This window comes from Pocillopora damicornis, chromosome 1 (assembly GCF_964200805.1).
Source record: "Pocillopora damicornis chromosome 1, jaPocDami1.2, whole genome shotgun sequence".
NCBI lineage: Eukaryota > Metazoa > Cnidaria > Anthozoa > Scleractinia > Pocilloporidae > Pocillopora > Pocillopora damicornis.
Genome location: NC_142670.1, coordinates 18,671,450 through 18,684,969, shown reverse-complemented (window position 1 = coordinate 18,684,969; position 13,520 = coordinate 18,671,450). Strand labels below are relative to the sequence as shown.

General features: G+C 35.5%; 1 protein-coding gene and 1 pseudogene across 1 annotated transcript in view; both read right to left on the bottom strand.

The window, feature by feature from the left end:
• LOC113664212 (uncharacterized) overlaps positions 1 to 13,520 on the bottom strand; it is a 187,467-nt pseudogene that overhangs the window by 7,468 nt on the left and 166,479 nt on the right.
• LOC113666842 (uncharacterized) overlaps positions 1,056 to 13,520 on the bottom strand; it is a 25,182-nt gene continuing 12,717 nt past the window's right edge. The window contains exons 5-25 of the mRNA XM_089201011.1: positions 13,420 to 13,491; positions 12,604 to 12,675; positions 11,837 to 11,908; positions 11,049 to 11,120; positions 9,853 to 9,924; positions 9,280 to 9,351; positions 8,787 to 8,858; positions 8,345 to 8,416; positions 8,091 to 8,162; positions 6,674 to 7,670; positions 6,253 to 6,334; positions 5,775 to 5,837; positions 5,555 to 5,635; positions 4,863 to 4,907; positions 4,179 to 4,229; positions 3,513 to 3,563; positions 2,814 to 2,861; positions 2,537 to 2,593; positions 2,077 to 2,118; positions 1,740 to 1,796; positions 1,056 to 1,542 (exon numbers count right to left, since the gene is read on the bottom strand). Coding sequence (XP_089057137.1) covers positions 1,430 to 1,542; positions 1,740 to 1,796; positions 2,077 to 2,118; positions 2,537 to 2,593; positions 2,814 to 2,861; positions 3,513 to 3,563; positions 4,179 to 4,229; positions 4,863 to 4,907; positions 5,555 to 5,635; positions 5,775 to 5,837; positions 6,253 to 6,334; positions 6,674 to 7,670; positions 8,091 to 8,162; positions 8,345 to 8,416; positions 8,787 to 8,858; positions 9,280 to 9,351; positions 9,853 to 9,924; positions 11,049 to 11,120; positions 11,837 to 11,908; positions 12,604 to 12,675; positions 13,420 to 13,478 — 2,322 coding nt within the window. The 5' untranslated portion in view covers positions 13,479 to 13,491 and the 3' untranslated portion in view covers positions 1,056 to 1,429. The remainder of the gene's footprint in view (positions 1,543 to 1,739; positions 1,797 to 2,076; positions 2,119 to 2,536; positions 2,594 to 2,813; positions 2,862 to 3,512; positions 3,564 to 4,178; positions 4,230 to 4,862; positions 4,908 to 5,554; positions 5,636 to 5,774; positions 5,838 to 6,252; positions 6,335 to 6,673; positions 7,671 to 8,090; positions 8,163 to 8,344; positions 8,417 to 8,786; positions 8,859 to 9,279; positions 9,352 to 9,852; positions 9,925 to 11,048; positions 11,121 to 11,836; positions 11,909 to 12,603; positions 12,676 to 13,419; positions 13,492 to 13,520) is intronic.

Here is a 13,520-nt window from a genome sequence, read left to right as displayed (position 1 = left end):
CAGTAAATGCTTTGTTTCTTTTAGATTAAAGAACCTAGAAATGAGCTATTAATCGCTAAAACATGGGATTTTGAAATATGCTAAAAGAAAAACACTAACAGGTAGTTAAACTTGTCAAAGTCAACACACATACACACACAAAAACTAAATAAAATAAACAAACAAAAAATAAACATTAAAAAGAAAACAGACAAGATCAAACCGAAATGAAGACAGAACTGCCATCACACGCCCATTCAGAGATAGCGCCCAATATGTTCAATAGCATGTTATGGAATCCATAGTTCAGCTAACTAACTTATGTTATTATTTTATCGAAGGGAAAATAAACACAAAGGATTGTTTTGACTAAGATACTTCCACAGACACTACATAATGATTACTAGAATTCCATTTCTTCTTGAATTCTTGAATTCTTTTCTTCAGTCCTTACGGTCTCTTTAGTAACGGAAGGAGTAAAAGCACGTTGATTTATTTATTGCAAAACGTGTGTGTTAATAATTTGTTTGCTTGATCAACCAACCGTCAGTCGGTCAACTGGTTCAGGCTTCTGACTTAGCACGCAGCTAGAAAATGAATCAGTTTATTGCCATGCCCACAGCAAGGGAAACAGTCAGGCAGACAGTCAGGCAGAAAGTCAAGCAGATAGTTATACCATCTGTCTGTCAGCTTAATCAGTTAATGTAATCTGACGGTGTAGTGGCCAGCTCACCAGTTGGTCCATTGACCAGACAGTATTATTCAGATTATGAAAAGGTTCTAGAGACTGAAGGTTCAAGAAATCAGGAGTCAACAGCCCATGCATGTACACGGAAATGCATCAGAGCAAAAGTACGAAAATTTTACCCTTCATCTCAAGTCTGAAACTAGTTTCATAAGTTTTATAAGATATCAAAAAGTGCACAAGGTTTTCCGCACCCTTTAGTCAGTACTACTCACTTTTGAAGAAGACACAACAAACATTTACCGTGGTTCGAAAAGCAAGAACTAAAGTCTGGTATCAAAAACCTCTTCTTCCCCTGCTTGGAATACGAAAAGAGAAAAATGTATATATTAAGCCACTTAATCAGAATTTATTATTGCTAACACAATTCTAACATGTCTGTGTTAATGAGTTTTAAAAAGTTGAGGTTCACGACGTCATAAGCCTCGCTTCTAATTAATTAGCTTTACCACGTGGCAGCTATGTTTCCTCCATCTAAGCAAACATATTTATAGCTGAGAAATGTTACAAAAGGTGAGAGAGCTCTGGAAGATTCAAAGGTGCCATATTTAGTTTCAGTATTGCAAGTCAGGTCTTGGCCGTTCACTGTGACAAAGTACAATAGTACTCAAGTATTCCTCTTTTCTCTTAATTCAATCACTTCTGATGTGGACCGCTGTGTTTCAACTTTCCTCAGACAATAACGTGGACAGATTATGTGTTAATTCATGACAACTTTGAGTCTATGTTGGCTGATTTATAAAGAATTCTACCTTTCTCTGTGTCCTCCATGTCAGGCTCAAGCCGCTTCTTTTCTTCTTCTTCTTCTGCCTTTTGAGCTTTTATAGAAGATGATTCATTGACCAAAAAGTAAATTAGAACTCAGTCTTTCAATTTATTTCTTTTTCCTTTACTTCAGCATGTTTACGAATCATTCATTTTTCATTGGCTACCAAGATGAAAGATGTGCCTCAATAACTAATCTGGTGCCTTAACCTCTTGAGTGAGAAATAAAAAAACCCTCCCTCTCCTTTACCTTCATCACTAGGTATTGGAATTTCTTCACTCTCCACTTTCTCCTCAGATTTTCCAGCTGTGTGATAGCAAAGTTATTTATTCGAATGAGGTAAAGTACATAAATATATAAAGTTGTCTAAATGGTAAACTCGGCCCATGGCCCTTCTATTGCTTAGGGCAATAATCAGTAAATTGGCCCAGTAAATTGGCCCAGATAGCTTTTAATTTATAAAAAATACATAAATGATAATAATTATGATAATAATTATAAAGCTTGCATAGTATGCAAAAATAACTAGGTGAAATTTATGGTAAATAATGTATAGTTCTTAAAAAATATGAATCGTTGTATTTACCTTCCTTAGTTAGCTCTTCTGTGTCAAGCTTTTTTTCTCCTTCTGAAGAAATTGAATTAGAACATATTGTACCAATTAAACGATGTTCATTTGAAGTACTGCAATTGACGAAGGTCAACGTTTGCCACCAATTCATCAATCACTTTTGTCTCTGTTGCTTCAGATACTGAATAAGTGCGTATACAACGCCTACGCGTAAATACCCTTGAAATTTAACTCCATGGACGCAGAGAGCCGAAAATGAACGAGGCAAAGCTGGTGCCCTCTTCCGTCTTCTCCAGAAGACAATGTGTTTGATAAAAGGTGCATTAGTACTCAGCCATTCAATCTTGTTTTTACTGAAGCATTTCATGAAATATTTTTTCTGTTTCTGTTTTTCAGCGACTACTAAGGTGAAAGATATGTTTCAATAACCTGCTTAACCTCCTGAGTGACCAATTAAAGCTACTCTCTCCTTTACCTTTGTCACTTGCCCTTGGAATCTCTTCACTCTCCACCTGCTCCACAGATTTGTCAGCTGTGTGATAGCAAAGTTATTAATTACGATGAAGTATAAGGACCTTAAGATTGACGTATACAAAGCAATAGAGTTGCCGTCACTGTCACTTTGTGAGTAAGCCAGGAGATTGGCCCAGATGGCAGATAAGTTCAAGAAAAGGTGACTTCCTCTATATGCGGAAATAAAGGAAACTTATGTTGCACAATGTACATTTCAAGAAAAAAATCATTCTGTTTACCTTCCTCAGCTAGCTCTTTAGTCTCAGGCTTTGTCTCTCCTCCTTGGCCTGCAGAAACTTGTAATTAGTACAACAAATTTGTAGTCAACGAATGACATTCATTTGAATAACTGAAAATAACAAATCGAAAGTGATCGAAATTGTGGGAGGATCACCAAAGAGAGAGGACATAAGCGGAAAATTCGGGAGCGTTGAAATAGTCGACGGTAAAATTTTGCCACTTCTTAAAGCCTTTGTTCAATTGCCACCAATTTGCCAGATAACTGTCATCCCTGTTGCTTCAGGTACTAAAAGAATGCGCAAAAAAGACTTCAATGCAGATGCCCCTCAACTTTAAAATATTTCGAATTTCGACTCAGAAAGCGAAAAAATGTTGAGACTAAGCTGGTACTCTATTTCAGTCGAACGTTTTTTCAACAACTTAAAATTTGTGTTCACCGAAACCAATGTGTACGACAATTGCCATATATATTTCAATGCTTGTATCAAGAGCCAGAGTTACATCAACGGCGAGCCTCCACATATAAAAAAGGTTCCTGTAAGCACCTTAAACTTCAGTCACTTCTAGTCTCTCCTGTAGTCGGATCTTTCATAAATTTAATGTGAAATAATGGTTTCATAAAAATAGACACTTATCAACATTAGAGCCTTCCGTCAAAGAGTAGACAATCCTAGTTACAAAAGGAGTTCAACATATACCTTCTTTTTGACTTTTTCGTCGATGCTGGCTTTCACCATGATGAACAGCAACTGCAATAAAGAATATCCTTCTTTTAAATAAGTTGCAAATTGTTTGGGAGAGGGTCCAGCGTTGATAACAAATCTTATTTGAGTCTAATTACATTCAAACATGAATAGAACTACTCCCTTCCCTCTATTCCGCCAAAGAGGATTAAAACAGTTTCTAGCAAAATGTGCGAACCTCAACTTTTTTTTACTCACACAACTACCAACTATACTTTAGCATGGGAAATTAGAAATTCGCTTTTTGCGCTGGAATTTCCGTCCCATTTCATTTTTTTTTTCTTAGAGGTTAGCTTGCTGCTGATAATTATCTATTGATGTTATTAACCAGGTGTTACGCAATAGTCTTCCCACCTAAATATACAACGCCTCATGTTGAGTGCGTTAAAGACATAAATACTTCTAATTTTGCACAATTTCCTTTCACACCTAGTGTCCGCGAGACTATCAATCCAAAGTTAAAAATCTTTTTTTTTTGAATTTGCAATGACTCGTTACTTTCAGTAGGTAGGGAAGGCTTCTCTTATAAATTCCTTCATAGGAGAAACTTGGAGTCTTTTTGTATAAACTGGTGGTACAAGCCAGCACTAATAATATAGTTTCCTACAAAAAGTTCTTTACCTTCCACAGTCTTTTTAGTGGCTGGTCTGATATCAAAATCATCCTCATAATCTGTTTCAAACAACAAGTAGAGTGAAACATGTCATGACTTTTGTGGTTCGTTTATTCTTCAAATTAATTTTACAGAAAATAATATTCGTATGACGTAATTCAGATACGAACTCTTAAAAAAAAACAAATAAACAAACATAAAATACTTTCGATAAAGTTTACTGTACAGTTTAGTTTCCGCATTGAATGCGCATAAACTTAAAAAACTTCTAGCACGATAGATTACTCAGTTAAGTTAAAAGTTAAAAGTTGGTTAAACTTGTCATACAGCTTGCATTGTTTTACATCTGCGAGTTTGTGCGCATGAGATAGTCTGTTGAAGTCATACTTTTGCAAAAGACAGTTGATTTGATCGAATACTTTCAAGTTCTTTTATTCATTCCTACTACTTTATTTCTTGCAAAGTAGTTGGCGATTTTTAGGAACAGTTGTAAAAAGCGGTTGAAGTCATAGCTTCAGTACTGATATTGTGAATGAAGCGGCTGTCTACGACTTAAAGTTTCAAGGGAAGAACAACAACATCAACTGAAATAATGATAATAATAATAATAATAATAATAATAATACTGATAACAATAATAATAGTTATAATAATAGGCAGGAAATTTTAATTCAAGTTAGAAGACATTATACTTGAGGAAGATGGAGTCTCATCCCCACCACAGGCTTGTTCCATTGCTGTTGATGATTCAAATCGTTATGTTAGAGTTATTTATAAGATAATAAAACCAAAAACGTAAAACATTGAATGATCATTTCAATACGTATCATTCATTTATTAGATCTGTGCCATATTGATAACGATAGTACCTTTGTTGCACATGACACCTGTGCAGGTTACTAATTTAAAGGGATGGGGATCTCAAAGGGGAAGTTCAGAAACTGGGTCGTCGGAAAACTGTCGTCAGAATTGTTGTATGTAACTTATGAAAAACCAAGAGAATTTTTTTTGCAATTATTAACCAAAGGTGACAAAACCAATCACATTTATGTCATATGAGGAAACATTTCCTTAATCTTTCCCTAACCAAAATCCACACGCAGAACGTATCAAAGTAGAAAAGAATAGTATGTTTCATCATAGGTGTTTCAATTTGAAAGGGCTCACCCGTTTCAATGGATTAATTGATTAAAGTTGAAATCAGAAAGTCAATCACACATTAACATTAACATCAAAACATTATACATTTATACACATAAGTAATGAAAGCGAGTTCTGAGTCGACCTATTAACCTAAAGATTTACCGTTTGATTCCCTAGCTTTCTATTTGGCTAGTTTTGAAATGATGTTTTAAAGAAATAAGCATACATATGGAATACTGACCCGGTTGCGGAGCAGGCAATTCAGGGGCTTCCGCTTCTGGGACTTCGTTGTGTTCTATTACTTGCATTTCAATCTGTTCTCCTATGGGAAAGATAATGCAGACACAAAAACAAACAAAAAATGGGATTAAGAAGGGAAGAGAAGAAACGAAAGAAAGGTATTACACACAAAACCATAACGAGGCAAAGAGAATATACACATTGGGAATCACTATATTTACCCTCTTCGTTGTTAGCGTGTTCATGTCCATTTCCGATCTGTCCCTGCTGATTATTTACTCCTTCTAAGTAATAAAATAGCAGTAACATATCTTATTTCGTCCTATCCAAACGGAGAATAAACTACTGTTAGGCCTATCCAAATATTTTAAGAGGGGGGGGGGGTAAGTTTCCAAAGAAACTGTGGCGCTGTGTCGGTGGAGGAGTATAACACACCAAACTATCTCGTCCACATGTTGATTTTAAAAAATCCTTCTACCAGTCAGATTTGTTTTTTCCCTTGAAACTGAAGACCGAAGCTCAACCATTTATTGTTTTTTAATTGCGTGGTTGCCCCTTAATAATTTTCTGAAGTAATAATGATAATTGCAATAATAATTCAAATAATTTTCTGAAGTGCATTGTCCTAATCTCTACTCACACCTATACCCCCTTTCAAGGCCTGATTATGATATGTGTAAATGTAATATAGCACCGTACCTTCTTGATTTTGTCCACTGCTGAAGATCGATCGAACATTGGACCACACCTTCCTCAATTTTGCTTTCAAAACAGCTTGAACCTATACAGTAGAAATTTAGTTAAGAAAGTATGTCAGAATATAGATCAAACCGTTTTTAAATTCAAGTTGATCTCCATGGTTATAACCAACAGCAGAGAAACAAACAAACAACTTTGCGATCATTCATATCTTATCCATGCCCTTTTTTTCTCCTCTTGGGTTATTTTTTTTTTCTGTCATAAGGACATGAGAGAGACCGTCTTTGATTGACTAAAGGAAAATTTCTAATTAAAACCGTTGGGACCACGGGTGTTTGATTCAGATAATTATCTCGCAAAGATGTCTCTTAAAACAACAAATGAAAGAATGTTCCATTCAAAGGCAAGAGAAAAATGGTACCTGTGGAGTAGAAAGGGTATACAGCAGTGGGTTGATAGCTGAATTGATCGGCAAGGCGAACACTGCAATCCACACAGCCAGATCACCAGGTGGATCAAACGTTTTCTCGACGTGCGACTTGATGCCGATAGCAATGATTGGTATCCAACACAAGAAATCGGTCAGAATAATGAAGAAGACTCTTTTGGCAAGTGCTCTTTCTCTTTTGCACTGTGCGCTTTGAGCTCTTGCTCGTATTTCACGAACAGTTCCATGCGCACCCAGCCGTCTGCTTGACGACCATGATTTCAACAAGATGGCAACATAAGCAACCGTAATGAATAGGAAAAGAGAAAAATTTAAAACGATAAAGATGGAAGTGGAGAATTCCCAGCCTTCTTGTAATTGCGGGGAAAGTTGCAGGGGCAGGCACACCACGTTCTTGCCATAATACCAGTCACCAAAATATCGCATTCCAGACAACGGAAGGAATGCCATGATGCCTCCCACAAGCCAGATAACTACACACATAATACGGGTCTGCCTTGGTGTAATTTTTGCAAACGTGAAAGGAAACACAATGTTCTTGAGCCTGTCCCATGCAATCAGAGAAATCATCATAACAGACACCTCGCTTGAAAGTACAGACATGGCGCCATTGAAATGGCAAAACCAGCCGGTGCGCCACTCATAGTCGTGCAGGTAGTATTCCCCTGACCACTGCAGGTCTTTTATACCTATAATGATGAGGTAAATACCCATGATGCCGTCTGAAATACCCAGATTTACCAACATAATAGACTGGACCATATTGTTATCAGGTAAGAAATACTGCCACCCAACTACAAACACAGACCCAAACAACGAAAGAAGGCCGACAACCCAAAGACTTCTCCTTGGAGCAAGGTTGCGGAACATGGAGTGACAGCTTGCGAAGTTATCATTGAAGGCAAATTCGCAATCGGCATCCTGCCTGAAAAGATCAAGGTGGCAGCACATCAGGTTGGTGTCCAGAGTTCTGGAATTAGAAAAAAAAAGAGGAAATTAGAAAGGGTTCATCGTTAGAACAATTACAGCAAAATTATGATTATCCAAAACGATCGGCTAGAAAATAGTGATCTATGCTGAGGCAAAGATAATTGATAAGCATTTTTTCATAAATAAATGGCAATTAGAAAGTCACGCGAAGCAATTTTATTTAAAATCTAAATAAGGCTTCATATCCTTTCAGGATTGGAATTGATAGAAGATGTTAACGTGAATGAAAATTTATTGATCAACTGAACCACAACAGACTGAAGGAAACAAAATCATTAAAATTATTGCATCACCCATATCACAATTTGACAATAATTTCTATTTCAAAGGTAATTCAGACAACATCCGCTCCAAATCTCCTTTTAAGCCATCGTGTTAAATTATAATAATGGAGTATTACACTCTGATAATGTGCGGCAAAAGCCCAAAAAAGCCTTTGGGGAGCTCAGCCATCAGGTTGTAGTGCATGAACCTGAAAGTTTAAAATAGAAGGTGAAAATTAAGTCAGATTATAAGTAGTTGCAAAAGTAAAAATTATACCCAATTAACTATAACACTCTAAATTAACTTCACACCTGCATCTTATCTGCTTGCAATACATGCGGCTTTATTGTAAGTACTGTGATAAAAAACTGCCATTTACAGTGAACTTACAAAAATCGCAGTTCCCGGGCATTACTGAAAGTCGTGCTGGTGACATTTTGTATTTTATTGCCTAAGATATTTCTGCAAAAATTAATAACATAACTATTAACTAGCAGATGGTAAACAGGGTCTTGCATTGTCTGATTCTTAAAATTTCACCTGAAGTTGCCGTCGGAACTATCATAGTTCTCAACTATGTTTGTTTGCTTTTTTGATAATATCTACCTTTGCTCAATAAAACCATGTTTATAGCAAGCCACATTTTTTTACGTTGAGAAAATAGCTTGTAATAAAATTAAGTTGTTGAGCATTACAATTTACACCACGCCTGTTGGAGATCATGTTAACACTTTCAAATAAGAATTCCATGTTGTGAGTCTTTCTGTTGTGTACATTTTCATCTTCTAAAAAAAAATTAGAAATTGTTTCGTATGTTATCAGCTGTACTCACAGGCCCTTGAGGTTCTTAACTCCCTCAAAAATCTTGTCAGGCAAAGCCTCGATTCTGTTCTCCGAGAGATGTCTTAAACAGGTTAGAGGGAATTCAAATTAATATACAAGTTACATAGAATAACTAGGCGTGGCACATCTAATTTAAACAGCAAAACTGATATCAAAATTATATAGATCTGGTGACAAATATTGTGATCAATTTATTATAGAGGCTAGTACTAATAGAGAATACTAACTATATTTACGAAGGAGGTGTTCTCTATTATGGCTCCTTATTTTCTATTCCAACTAAAATCTGTGCAAGCTAATTCCCTCAAAAAATTAATCGCATGGTAGTTTTGATCCGAACCTTTGCACTTCAACTCAATATTTATAGACTCAGCTAAATTGAAGCCATTTTTTTCTTTGTTCAAAAAAGCTAAACTAAAATATGCTTTAGATTGCAACAGACCATGATGAAAAAATTAACGTTTAAGTCTAAATGTACTCACAACTCGAACAACTCCACTAAGCCCTGGAATTGATCTTCATGAAGCCTCTCAATTTTGTTGTATTCCATTTTCCTGAAAAAGCGCGGTGCAGATGTTAGACTGAAATACACGCATGAAGGGATATCTTTAAATCTACTTTTGTCTTAATTATCTTCTGAATTTACTGCAGTACAATTAGCTCCCGGGTTTGATATTTGAATATCACAGAAAAAAAGAAAACCTTAGACCCACATGAAACTTTCATGCTCTCAGGCTAGAGAAACTTTAGACTTTATTACCAGAAATCTCTGCTTCAGGTCTGTTGTTTAAAGCTGAGTTTGAAAAATCGTAAGTAAGCTATTGCCCGTTTTAGAAAAATTATTTAGGTTGCTTTAGTATCTAAGTCAACAAATTATAAGCCTCTATCGCAAAATATAATTGCAAGACAAAAACAATTTAGCAGCTTAAATTAAATAAGAAATGTAAATTGCTATAGACTAGGAAGCCGATTTACTCACTTATTGCTGTTATTGCAAGGTAATTCTTAGAGACAGCTTTTTTTATTTATCTTAACTCAAAGAGAATCTCACTTACAGAAATCTCACAGCTGTAATGTTTTTAAAGATGTATGGCGGTAGATTTCCAAGTTCATTATTTGACAAATCCCTAGAATGTAATAATAACTGTAGTTACGAATCTATTATCATGAAATTACCAATACTGATTCATAGGATAAAAAATATTGCCTGCTTTTGAAAAACAACTGTTCATAAAATAATGTTTGCCTCCGCAGTAGTTTCCAGTTTAATGTATTTATTTTGAGTTCCTTAGCTATCTGGAGGAACATTATAGATGGTTAATTTTTTTCAAAATCCGGCAACAAAACGCTGGTTATGACACTATCAAGAAACGATATAGTGCGGACCAAAAGAGCAGAAGATAATCCGTGAATATTTTCTGGGAAAAAATATCATACAGAAAGCTTTTTTTCATACAAAATAGAAAAATTGATTATAATATACTAAATACTAAATATACTATTTATACTTAATACTCTCACGACGACGAAAAAAAGGAATACAAAAACGCGGAATGTATCATAATGTTGCTACCTCGCGTGCAGTAATTGAACAATACCCAACTTGAAAATCATCAACACTAATTAATCATTTTATTTTTATTAATATTATTGTTATTGTCATTGTTTTCATTGAGATTACAGTTATAACTGTTGTTGCAGCCTTGGTTTACTGGTTTATCATGCTGTGCTAAAAGCAGGTGTTTTATCCGGACAAAATTTTGAGTTGCTAAGTTGCTATCAAACAGAAGCAAATCACGAATAAGGTTTTCATTGATTTTCAAACCTCTAAGTACGTCAACTTTACTCACCAAAGCACATCTACATAACATAGCATTCTAAAATTTACCTAAACAGTTTTACAAAAATTGACTGTGAAATTTTCATGACACGGAGACAAAAAGTGATCCCTAGAGTTTATTGCTAATCCTTATGGAGGAGAATGATCCTGGGGTAGTGGGTCTTCTTTTCTTTTGCTCTGCTTATAATCAGTGACTTCCTTTAGCGTAGTTTCATCTGGAAACTTATTCATTTTTATCACCAAAACTGTGTTGCAAATTTCGACTGATACCCACTTTAGACCTTTCAATGTTACCTTACGTGTTTCTGTTGACTGAATGTGGCCACACAGCTTTGAGAAATGTGCCTTTTTGTAAAAATTCAATGACCTCTTTTCGAATTTTTTCTTTGATTAAATGATTATTGTACTCACAGATATGTGAGGTTGGAGAGGCTGTTAAAAATTCCATCTGGTAGAGTCTTCAATTTGTTATTTGACAGATAGCTGATAGGAATGAGAAGACAAGAAAGTGTGTCTTAATTTACCCTGTTATTTGAAATTCGTTGAAAAAAAAGGTATACAGACGCTGGTCACTAAGAATAATGAAAGAGCTGAATTTAATCGTGTATAAGCAATATGCATAATCTCATAAAGAGAAAGGAACAGTTAATGCAGTTCAATCGTCTTAGCTATTTCGCTATTTCTACAGAAAAGGAACAACCGGTTGACAACTTAAAATTTGATCACACACTAAACACTGCCATCTAAGGTTAGCAGGAGCTGATTATCCCTACTATTCCAGTGAATTATTCAGTATAGAAATCATCGAGCCCGTGTCTTATGAAGACATCTAACTAGTTCACAACAGAAAATTATGTAATGACCACACATTTTATGTCACGCATCGATTTCGTTGCTGTATGACTGAAAATCTCCTATTCTGATTATCAGAACAAAAGTGAGGGAACAGTTTAGGATAGTTCAATTGTTTTTTTTTTCATTTTTGTGCTGAGGGTAATATCAGAAAAGTTTGGAAATGGACATATCTCGTCCAATCTCGTATAATTAGTGACGCGATAATATGGTGACCAGCATGTTATTGTCTATATAATTACACGAGCAGGCCTGTTGTGGAAGGGAGATGACATTGAAAGCTAAAAATCATCCCTTAACCACAGTCATAAAGCTAAATAGCTAAAGAGCGTCTCCATGTAACTTACAGTTCATTTAGGCCTTTTAGATCTTTGAATAATTCGGGAGGCAATTCAGTGAAATTGTTGTCTTGCAACCATCTGTGTTGAAGGAGAGACATCTACTTAGTTTTATTGAAAAGCTTACAAAATTATTAGTCTATAGGTTAAATTGGTGCACGAGCAATAAGAGAATAAAAACTGAAACACAGTTATTTCTGATAACTGCATCGTGTAAAACGCAACAGGAAAAATAATTACATATGTAACTGACGATAAATCACAACAAAATGCAATGCCATTCGATGCAATGCAATACGACCAAGTTCTATGAACTTATGCAACGAGTGAGAGGACCGAACTGGAAAATGCCTGGCTCGAGATCATGGCGCACTTACCGAGTGGAATGCAACGGGCTCTATGAACAGAATTTTAGAAGGACAAACCGATAATGGTTTCTCAACCTGGTGCAATCTAAAGAATTCATATTTAATTTACCTCGGTTCTACAATTTATCAACTGCGATGATTTACATCAGAAGATATATTAATAAACCTTTTTCGGAGATATATTTTTGACAAAAAAGGTCGTTTGAGTGTAATCAGAATTTGAACCTTTCCTAACTTTTATTATTTGACTGATTTCAAAAAGTTTTCAGTTCTCTTCGTTTATCTAGATCTGTTTCCTTATCATTGTACAGCATGAGTCATAAGACGGATGCCAATACATTGCGATCCTGCAAACGGAAATTATAAATTGTTACCATGTTTGACTTTGTTTTTACGAGAAACACTTACAGTTCCTTTAAAAGTGTCATGTTTCTGAAGGCGCTTCCATTTAATCCTTTCATGTCGTTGTCATTCAGGCGCCTGCGTTATTTACCAAATAAACTGATTAATAGTGTTAAGATACCCCTGAAGTTTATCGCTCAGGGTAGGGGAATTACCGAGACTATTATTAATGTCTTGCCGATTTGGCAAAAATTTGCATTACTTTCATAAATGATTATTTGCTTGTGCTAACTTCATCCTGAATACTCATCAAATCACACTGGAATATACTGAAATTATACAAAGAGAAAGTGTGGTTTGTAATTGTATTCGGTCTATAATGGAGATTTGATGAAAATATTTTGAATAAACACCTGGTAATGCCTGTTTTAAATGTGACAATCGATGTCAGAGTGCCTCCTTGATATGAGTTCCAAGGTTTCTCTACTATACCTTGACTTGTATCAGTTTGAAAACAAAAACACTTGGAGGGTTTTAGAGCTATTCAGCAGTAAAAGAGGCACATCTCAGCCGCACTTCAAGAAAGGTTTGGTAATATTTTATGTATCATCGAGTCTCTTAAATTTCTTGTTCTTCTGGATATGCGAAATAGGTGCGAAGGTGATGACGGGTATGAAATTTGAGTTTTGTCGGCAGCTGTGAGGATTGGCAAGGAGACTCCGTTGTGCGTGATTTGTTCTTTCGGAGCGCAGCATGAAATAAAATGAGCAGGATTTGTTTTTCACGTTTCAAACTTGAACTTTACATATGTTTACGTGCATAAATAAGACTCGCTCGTCAATAATCCTGAGTTTAAATCGTTAAGACAGAAATGTTACTTACAAAAACTCCAATCTTGTGTTATTCTCAAAGATTCCCAGGGGAAGGTTGTGCAATTGCATTTCAGACAAGTACCTAATGATATAGTACACATACATAAGTGT